Below are 11,512 nucleotides of genomic sequence, written 5' to 3' on the forward strand. Positions count from 1 at the left end.
AGGAATAGCATTATAGCGGAATTAAGTAAAAAGCCCTCTCATAGGAAAAAGCTGATTCAGCCTCATTTTCAGATTCTTAAACAGGGGGTTTCTTTGTGTGTGTGTGTGTGTGTGTGTGTGTGTGTGTGTGTGTGTGTGTGTGTGTGTGTGTGTGTGTGTGTGTGTGTGTGTGTGTGTGTGTGTGTGTGTGTGTGTGTGTGTGTGTGTGTGTGTGTGGGGGGGTCTAGGGGACAAAAATAAACAAATACACATAAGAGGTCATAGTTGACAACCTCTCAATCTTCAATAGTGACATTTTTCTCATATTTTTTTGCAACATTTTTTATTTTGAAGATATACTGTAGATTCCAGTGTTGGTTAGAGAAGAGAGCACTCTGGCCAGCCACTATGCCTTACACTAGAACATCAGAAACTGCCTGTCAGTTTGAGGAGGAATAACTAAATAAACCAATAAACCCCAAATGAAACAATAAAAAGCATTGAGACACTTTTCCCCATAGCAGCCAATGCATATAATATACCCACAAATATAGAAAACAACAAAAGTAGTTTCAAGTTTCTTCAACATATCATATCCAAACTACCCAATTCCAAACTCCAAAGTTAAATGTTTTTAAACTCCAAGCAGTGCAATTTATAGTATCAATTATAACAATAATTACTAATATTGTAATATATTCTTTAGTCAATATTGTGATTCTTGCACATCATACCAAAGTATTGATTCCATGTTTTTATTTTTCTTCTTAGTATATAGTGTTCTGTTTGGGTATGTGTGTGTATGCATATAGGTGTGTGTGTATGCATATAGGTGTGTGTGTGTGTGCATATAGGTGTGTGTGTGTGCGTGCGTGCGTGCGTGCTTGTGTGCGTGCGTGCTTGTGTAAGCAAATGTATGTGTGTGCGTGTTCTTTTGGAGTTTAGAAAGCAGCCCTACACCGTGGCCCTTTGGGTCCTTCTATGTGACTACAGCACCCCTCTGCCGTTCTAAATGGATGGGGGAACATAGGTGGCTGTATGCACTTCATATCAACCTATGATTCTCAGGAAAAGGTTTAGTCAACTCAACAACAAAACAAACAAAATAAAACTGCCCCAAATTCCAGTTGGCAAATTAACCACGGGACATCAGGAGAATCTTCTAAAAACCAAAACCACTGAAATCCCTTTTCTCCCCCACTGATAAATAACCATCCCCCCCCCCCCTCCCAGCCTGTCATCCAACACAGGATCCAGTCTAACGCCATCGTCTCCCTCCCTGGAGCCCCCTCCCTGCTTCAAGCAGTGCCAGTCTCAACAGACTTGTACATCCCCAGGAAATCAAGATCTTCTGTCCCTCACCTTTAATCCAGCTTTTGCTTCATTCATTAATTCTTGAGCTCTGGCACTCGCGCTCTCATCCCCGTTCTATCTGTAAACCGGGAGGCGGATGTGGGCATGCTGGTGGTCCAACAGCCGTGGCACCGACACAGTCTCGTAGCCTTTGCCCAGCATCTGCTCTTTAATGCATGGCGGGTGGATGTCGTTGACCAGGTACTCCAGAGACTGCAGGCTGCTGCTCAGCACCGATGTGTTACACAGCTGACTCTTACTGGGCAGGCTGCAGCACAGGCCTTCCCCACTCCCACTGTCCATGGCGGGGTAGTGGTGATGGTGGTGGGGGTGGTGGTGGTAGACCATCTCCCTGTGGCCCCCCGTAGCTGGTCCTCCTGTGGTGGTCCTCAGGAGCTCCTGCTGGGGGTTGTAACAGTCACTGTCAGGGGTGACCAGCACGCTGTTCCAGGGCGGGGCAAAGTATTGGCCCACAGAGAAGTTGCCATGCATCCCCATGCAGTTCAGAGGGGAGGAGCTGACCTTGTCCAGGCACCCCCCGCTGCCAATGCCCCCCGTCAGGTGGTAGGGTCTGGAGGAGGAGGACGACGACGACGACAACACCTGGGCCTTGGCCATAATCCCCCCTCCCCCCGGGGCACCACAGCTTTCAGGGGACTTACTGATGGCCCCTCCTCCCCCACTGCCCCCACTGTACATGCGAAGCACAGCCTGTTGTTGCTGTTGTTTCTGCCACAGGATGTAGTCCATACTGTCTGAGTACACCCCGGCCTTCATGGCCTCGCCACTGTGGGCCGCCAGCGGCAGCCCCGCTCCTGTGTACACCAGGTTAGGCTGGGGCGCAATGCTGCCCACATAGCCACCCCCCGAGGAGCCAGAGGAGATGCCCATGACACCCCCCGCACCCTTCTTGGAGGGGCTGGGGTTGGTGGAAGGTGCGGTGGAGGAGGTGGCTCCCTGGCACACCTGCTGCAGAGCCTGGGCCTGGCAGTGTTGGTTTATCTGATAGATGATGCTCTGGATGGAGGGAAGATTGGACTGGGAGAGGGGCTGGGCCAGGCCTCGTCCCCCTGTCACGGGGATCATAGAGCCGGCCACAGTGACGTTAGGGGGCACCGAGCGGGAGAGGGCAGGTGCTTCAGGGGGCTTCGAGGACCCCGTGAGGTACACCATCTGGCCGTGGCCATTGGCTAAAGTGCTACTGCTAGGGGGCGGGTACGGGGCCACAGCTATTTGGGCTGGGGAGAGCTTAGTCCGTCTGCCTTCCGAGTTCTTGATGATGCCCTTAGTGGGGCCGAAGGAGGAGGATGAGGAGGCATTGACAATGGCCAGGAGGCCTGTATAGCCACCGGTGTGGAGGTGTGGGTAGGGGCTATAGCGCTGGCTACCTGTGGTGTCGAAGCCATTCACAGTCCGGTTAAGGTGCTTGTGCTGGGGGACTCTGATGTTGGTGGGGAAGATCTTGATGGACAGCGGGCTGCTCTGCATCTTCTGGGCGTAGGCATCCAGCTCAGCCACACTGGGGTAGCGGGGAGAATGCATGGGAACCACCAGCTCACCTGCAAAACAAAGAGAGAGACACTGGAGTGAGAACAAGGGACAGAGCTAACCAACATGTGACCAAGTAATACGTCACCCCAGGGAACATCAAACTAATACGTCACCCCAGGGAACATCATACTAATACGTCACCCCAAGGAACATCATACTAATACGTCACCCCAGGGAACATCATACTAATACGTCACCCCAGGGAACATCAAACTAATACGTCACCCCAGGGAACATCAAACTAATACGTCACCCCAGGGAACATCAAACTAATACGTCACCCCAGGGAACATCAAACTAATACGTCACCCCAGGGAACATCATACTAATACGCCACCCCAGGGAACATCAAACTAATACGTCACCCCAGGGAACATCAAACTAATACGTCACCCCAGGGAACATCAAACTAATACGTCACCCCAGGGAACATCATACTAATACGTCACCCCAGGGAACATCATACTCAAGGGAACATCACGTCACCCCAGGGAACATCAAGGGAACATCAATACGTCACCCCAGGGAACATCATACTAATACGTCACCCCAGGGAACATCATACTAATACGTCACCCCAGGGAACATCAAACTAATACGTCACCCCAGGGAACATCAAACTAATACGTCACCCCAGGGAACATCATACTAATACGTCACCCCAGGGAACATCATACTAATACGTCACCCCAGGGAACATCATACTAATACGTCACCCCAGGGAACATCATACTAATACGTCACCCCAGGGAACATCATACTAATACGTCACCCCAGGGAACATCAAACTAATACGTCACCCCAGGGAACATCAAAACTAATACGTCACCCCAGGGAACATCAAACTACGTCACCCCAGGGAACATCAAACTAATACGTCACCCCAGGGAACATCATACTAATACGTCACCCCAGGGAACATCATACTAATACGTCACCCCAGGGAACATCATACTAATACGTCACCCCAGGGAACATCATACAGGGAACATCATACTAATACGTCACCCCAGGGAACATCAAACTAATACGTCACCCCAGGGAACATCAAACTAATACGTCACCCCAGGGAACATCATACTAATACGTCACCCCAGGGAACATCAAACTAATCACGTCACCCCAGGGAACATCATACTCAATACGTCACCCCAGGGAACATCATACTAATACGTCACCCCAGGGAACATCAAACTAATACGTCACCCCAGGGAACATCAAACTAATACGTCACCCCAGGGAACATCATACTAATACGTCACCCCAGGGAACATCATACTAATACGTCACCCCAGGGAACATCATACTAATACGTCACCCCAGGGAACATCATACTAAGGGAACATCACGTCACCCCAGGGAACATCAAACTAATACGAACATCATACTAATACGTCACCCCAGGGAACATCATACTAATACGTCACCCCAGGGAACATCATACTAATACGTCACCCCAGGGAACATCATACTAATACGTCACCCCAGGGAACATCAAACTAATACGTCACCCCAGGGAACATCAAACTAATACGTCACCCCAGGGAACATCATACTAATACGTCACCCCAGGGAACATCATACTAATACGTCACCCCAGGGAACATCAAACTAATACGTCACCCCAGGGAACATCAAACTAATACGTCACCCCAGGGAACATCAAACTAATACGTCACCCCAGGGAACATCAAACTAATACGTCACCCCAGGGAACATCATACTAAGGGAACATCACCCCAGGGAACATCATACTAATACGTCACCCCAGGGAACATCATACTAATACGTCACCCCAGGGAACATCATACTAATACGTCACCCCAGGGAACATCAAACTAATACGTCACCCCAGGGAACATCATACTAATACGTCACCCCAGGGAACATCAAACTAATCACGTCACCCCAGGGAACATCATACTAATACGTCACCCCAGGGAACATCATACTAATACGTCACCCCAGGGAACATCAAACTAATACGTCACCCCAGGGAACATCAAACTAATACGTCACCCCAGGGAACATCAAACTACTAATACGTCACCCCAGGGAACATCATACTAATACGTCACCCCAGGGAACATCAAACTAATACGTCACCCCAGGAACATCAAACTAATACGTCACCCCAGGGAACATCATACTAATACGTCACCCCAGGGAACATCATACTAAGGGAACATCAAACTAATACGTCACCCCAGGGAACATCAAACTAATACGTCACCCCAGGGAACATCATACTAATACGTCACCCCAGGGAACATCATACTCAAACTACGTCACCCCAGGGAACATCAAACTAATACGTCACCCCAGGGAACATCATACTAATACGTCACCCCAGGGAACATCATACTAATACGTCACCCCAGGGAACATCATACTAATACGTCACCCCAGGGAACATCATACTAATACGTCACCCCAGGGAACATCAAACTAATACGTCACCCCAGGGAACATCATACTAATACGTCACCCCAGGGAACATCATACTAATACGTCACCCCAGGGAACATCATACTAATACGTCACCCCAGGGAACATCATACTAATACGTCACCCCAGGGAACATCATACTAATACGTCACCCCAGGGAACATCAAACTAATACGTCACCCCAGGGAACATCAAACTAATACGTCACCCCAGGGAACATCATACTAATACGTCACCCCAGGGAACATCATACTAATCACGTCACCCCAGGGAACATCATACTAATACGTCACCCCAGGGAACATCATACTAATACGTCACCCCAGGGAACATCAAACTAATACGTCACCCCAGGGAACATCATACTAATACGTCACCCCAGGGAACATCAAACTAATACGTCACCCCAGGAACATCAAACTAATACGTCACCCCAGGGAACATCAAACTAATACGAACATCAAACTAATACGTCACCCCAGGGAACATCATACTAATACGTCACCCCAGGGAACATCAAACTAATACGTCACCCCAGGGAACATCAAACTCAATAGGGAACATCAAACTAATCACCCCAGGGAACATCAAACTAATACGTCACCCCAGGGAACATCAAACTAATACGTCACCCCAGGGAACATCAAACTAATACGTCACCCCAGGGAACATCAAACTCACCCCAGGGAACATCACGTCACCCCAGGGAACATCAAACTAATACGTCACCCCAGGGAACATCAAACTAATACGTCACCCCAGGGAACATCATACTAATACGTCACCCCAGGGAACATCATACTAATACGTCACCCCAGGGAACATCATACTAATACGTCACCCCAGGGAACATCATACTAATACGTCACCCCAGGGAACATCATACTAATACGTCACCCCAGGGGGAACATCATACTAATACGTCACCCCAGGGAACATCATACTAATACGTCACCCCAGGGAACATCATACTAAGGGAACATCACGTCACCCCAGGGAACATCATACTAATACGTCACCCCAGGGAACATCATACTAATACGTCACCCCAGGGAACATCATACTACCCCAGGGAACATCACGTCACCCCAGGGAACATCATACTAATACGTCACCCCAGGGAACATCATACTAATACGTCACCCCAGGGAACATCATACTAATACGTCACCCCAGGGAACATCATACTAATACGTCACCCCAGGGAACATCATACTAATACGTCACCCCAGGGAACATCATACTAATACGGGAACATCACCCACCCCAGGGAACATCATACTAATACGTCACCCCAGGGAACATCATACTAATACGTCACCCCAGGGAACATCATACTAATACGTCACCCCAGGGAACATCATACTAATACGTCACCCCAGGGAACATCATACTAATACGTCACCCCAGGGAACATCATACTAATACGTCACCCCAGGGAACATCATACTAATACGTCACCCCAGGGAACATCAAACTAATACGTCACCCCAGGGAACATCAATACCCCAGGGAACATCACGTCACCCCAGGGAACATCATACTAATACGTCACCCCAGGGAACATCAAACTAATACGTCACCCCAGGGAACATCATACTAATACGTCACCCCAGGGAACATCATACTAATACGTCACCCCAGGGAACATCATACTAATACGTCACCCCAGGGAACATCATACTAATACGTCACCCCAGGGAACATCATACTAATACGTCACCCCAGGGAACATCATACTAATACGTCACCCCAGGGAACATCATACTAATACGTCACCCCAGGGAACATCAAACTAATACGTCACCCCAGGGAACATCATACTAATACGTCACCCCAGGGAACATCATACTAATACGTCACCCCAGGGAACATCATACTAATACGTCACCCCAGGGAACATCAAACTAATACGTCACCCCAGGGAACATCAAACTAATACGTCACCCCAGGGAACATCATACTAATACGTCACCCCAGGGAACATCAAACTAATACGTCACCCCAGGGAACATCATACTAATACGTCACCCCAGGGAACATCAAACTAATACGTCACCCCAGGGAACATCAAACTAATACGTCACCCCAGGGAACATCATACTAATACGTCACCCCAGGGAACATCATACTAATACGTCACCCCAGGGAACATCATACTAATACGTCACCCCAAGTATAACTACAATGGTTCAGAATTTTTAAATATATTTTAATGAGACCATGTTGAATAACGAGAGAGAAATGTGACGACTGCTGATAAACTACTGCTGGGAATCTCCGAATTGTAACGTTTAGATCTTGTAGTATAGGGGAGTAACCACAGCTTGAAGACGAACACATTAATATAGTCATATACGTACGCATCTCTATGGGTGTAACACTAGATAGATATTCTGCCTGACACCAGAATTACACTCTCATAACCAAGCTCATGGGTCATGCACAACTGAAACTGGTGGTTGTAGTGGGGCTTTGCTATCTGGAGTACCTGCAGCCATTCCAACCCCCAAAATTAAATTCCACAATGTTGGAGTCCGCTCACACAAGTAGGAAGTAGGAAGAGTTTAACCGACGTGAGTAGAGGTGGCAGGCAGCAAAATGTCCATTAAAAAAATAAAACATGTCAGTGTTGGGGGGTGGGGTACCATGGCGATATTTGATTCAAACGACATTATTCAGACAATTTCATGGCTAATTAACTACGTCCCACAAAAAGTGGCGTCAGGGAATATAACTAAATTGACCAACGATAAATCAACTGCCACCAATGACTCGTAACCTCTTCAAAAATGTCATTTTTCTGCAAAAGCTAACAAAAAAAAGCACCAAAATGAGAAGCCAAAGAACCAGTCAACGAATGTTATGGCAACCTGAGGAGTTGAGGGTAGGGGATGTGTGAGCGGGACTTACTCCATTTCATTTCCTATCACAAAGTCATGTTAATGAGACTCCATAGCTAAGCAGTCACAACTCTAATTTCTCTGCTCCAATTACTGATACCATGGAGAGTTCATTTCTACAATGCAATGGGCCTTCAACTGTGAAAATGACTCAATCTACAAGACCCATATCATAAAGGAAATAAAGTGAGAGTTAAAAAGCAGGGGGGGGGCATAGTATTCGTGTCTGAATTTAATGCCAAAATGGAAGTTGCTTTTTAAGCCGTTCCATTTGCTCCGACTACAGGAGGATTAAATACTGTATGTCGAAGTAAAACATTGATGGTTCAAGACAGATATATTAGGCCTATATATCACAACCTTCAATAGTCAATGACAGATATATTAGGCCTATATATCACAACCTTCAATAGTCAATGATAGATATATTAGGCCTATATATCACAACCTTCAATAGTCAATGACAGATATATTAGGCCTATATATCACAACCTTCAATAGTCAATGACAGATATATTAGGCCTATATATCACAACCTTCAATAGTCAATGATAGATATATTAGGCCTATATATCACAACCTTCAATAGTCAATGACAGATATATTAGGCCTATATATCACAACCTTCAATAGTCAATGATAGATATATTAGGCCTATATATCACAACCTTCAATAGTCAATGATAGATATATTAGGCCTATATATCACAACCTTCAATAGTCAATGACAGATATATTAGGCCTATATATCACAACCTTCAATAGTCAATGACAGATATATTAGGCCTATAAATCACAACCTTCAATAGTCAATGACAGATATATTAGGCCTATATATCACAACCTTCAATAGTCAATGACAGATATATCAGACTCCAGCATCACAATTGGTCCTAAATAAGACAAGAGACAATGGATTTAAAAAAAACACAATCCCATGTTTATGGCTGTAAATGAACTGATCACAATGGGATGGAACTGTCATACACAGTGTACAAAACATTAAGAACACCGTAATATTAAGTTGCAGGTGTATGACTAACACCAAGTATGAGTTTCCTGATAAGGACACTGTACAGATTACAAGGACACCGTACATGTCCGAATCTGGACTTGTGCATAAAGGACCATAGGCATCCAGATCAGTGGGTAGCAGGACCGGGGCTGCCTGACTGGGACACAACTCTCCCAACCCTCCCTGGTGACAGCAGTGGTGGCACCATGCTTTGATGTTCCCACAGGTACTTATTTCATTTGCTCTAAAGAGAAAAGATACATGCTAATGGTACGGTGGCAGTTTTTTTCTGATCTTCTTTACAACACAGGATAAAAAAAACATCTTTGATCATCACATGGTTCAAATGAGGAGAGATACTCAGCTTTGGCATATCAAGGACCTGTGCCGCCCCTCGCACCCCCATGATTTCTCCTAATTACTGCCACATGAGAAAAAAAACAATTAAAAAACCCTGCCAGAAACAGCCAGGAAATTCTTTAAAAAGGGTGGATAATTCCCATTCCTTTCTGGTGAGTCCATATTTTCCACACCTAACTGCTGTGCCGTATATTTTCCCTCTTGCAGAAACCTAGACTCAAGTCTATGAGATCAGGCTGGCCACAGAGAAACGCCCCACTACTCCCTCCATCCATCTCTCCCCGGCTCACCCGTCATTTGTCAACAGGCAGAACCTATCTCAGCCCCACAAAGGCAGAGGAGTATAAGGATGAGGAGCAGGAGGTGGAGTAGAAGGATGAGGTGGAGTAGAAGGATGAGGAGCAGGAGGTGGAGTAGAAGTATGAGGAGGAGTAGAAGTATGAGGAGTAGAAGTATGAGGAGGAGTAGAAGTATGAGGAGGAATAGAAGTATATATATATGGCAAACCGATGGTTAGAATCAATCCTCAAGGTGTTTTTCACATATATATATATGCCATTTAGCAGACGCTTTTATCCAAAGCGACTTACAGTCATGTGTGCATACATTCTACGTATGGGTGGTCCCGGGGATCGAACCCACTACCCTGGCGTTACAAGCGCCATGCTCTACCAACTGAGCTTTAGAAGGACCGCAAAGTATGGAGGTGTTAAATTAGTGTCTGTGCTTTTTCTGATTCTAATTGCCTACAATCATTTCTTTGTTGCAGAGTTTGTGACACACACATACACAATTCTCTGCATCATTCTCCCGTTCTCTCGATTTTTCTGTTTCTCTCTCCCCCTCATTTGTGCACAAACACGCTCGTACGCACACACGCCCACAAACACACTTTGATGTGGTGTTTGATGTGCATGGCCAGGGTCTCTTCATCGGTCTTCTCCCAGGAGGAGCAGTATGTCAGGATAAGTAAACTAAGGCCATGGAGAAAGGACACTGCCTGGCGGTGTTCAGGCCAGATCTGCAGCTTTGTGGGACTTATTGGCTCTGGCTGCAATAGATCACAGTGCTGAGCAGCAGAGTACAGATGGTACTGGCTGATAAACACACTGAGGCACCCACCCACTGCATCCTCCCCCTACTGCCTCCCCCCAGGGCTAGGGGTTTCCTGCACACACAAATGCGCACACACACACACACACACACACACACACACACACACACACACACACACACACACACACACACACACACACACACACACACACACACACACACACACACACACACACACACACACACACACACACACACACACACACTCCAGCTGTGATTGTGTGTTTCACTTGCCATCACTGGAGCATCCTGCTCTCTGCTGAAATGTAGGGCAGGGACGACAACAGGTGCCTGGGCGGGCGACAGCCTGCAATGCCTCCTGGACTAAATGCTTCACACTCGCTTCATTTCAACACCTGACAGCCCTGTACGGATTAATTACTTCCCCTGGGGATGGAAGAACAAACTTTTTTCTCTTCTTCAGAACGAGGCATGAGGCGACAACCGGCACTCTCACGTGTACATCTGAAACAGTGTCACAGAACAGAAGAAACAGGAAAGACCAACACGGCTTTATAGCAAAATGCTACGAAAACCACTCTCCAAACCATCACTTCAATGACTATTCAACCCTGATACCACAAGATTAAACTACCTGAAGTGAAGAGAAGTGGCATTGCCGGGTGCAGCTAGTGGTGGTGAGAGCTGGGCTGGGCTCCTACGCCAGGGTGAGGAGATGGCAGTTAACAGGCTGACCTTTGCCCTTAACCACCCAGTACACAATGCCCATGTGTCAGAGCGGGCACATCTCTAAATGCCATCGCTCATTAGTGCCAAGCACCCGAGT

General features: G+C 46.8%; 1 protein-coding gene across 5 annotated transcripts in view; it reads right to left on the reverse strand.

Annotated features, from left to right (window-relative positions):
* Positions 1-222: 222 nt before the first annotated feature.
* The window catches only part of LOC124034559 (protein FAM222A-like), an 82,395-nt gene continuing 71,105 nt past the window's right edge, over positions 223-11,512 (reverse strand). For 3 of the 5 annotated variants that reach the window (XM_046347913.1, XM_046347914.1, XM_046347918.1), the window contains one exon: positions 223-2,891. In XM_046347913.1, coding sequence (XP_046203869.1) covers positions 1,408-2,891 — 1,484 coding nt within the window. In that variant the 3' untranslated portion in view covers positions 223-1,407. Of the gene's footprint in view, positions 2,892-10,959 lie in introns of all 5 variants that reach the window. The other 2 variants (XM_046347916.1, XM_046347915.1) reach the window with 2 other exon arrangements.

Source organism: Oncorhynchus gorbuscha, linkage group LG04 (assembly GCF_021184085.1).
Source record: "Oncorhynchus gorbuscha isolate QuinsamMale2020 ecotype Even-year linkage group LG04, OgorEven_v1.0, whole genome shotgun sequence".
NCBI lineage: Eukaryota > Metazoa > Chordata > Actinopteri > Salmoniformes > Salmonidae > Oncorhynchus > Oncorhynchus gorbuscha.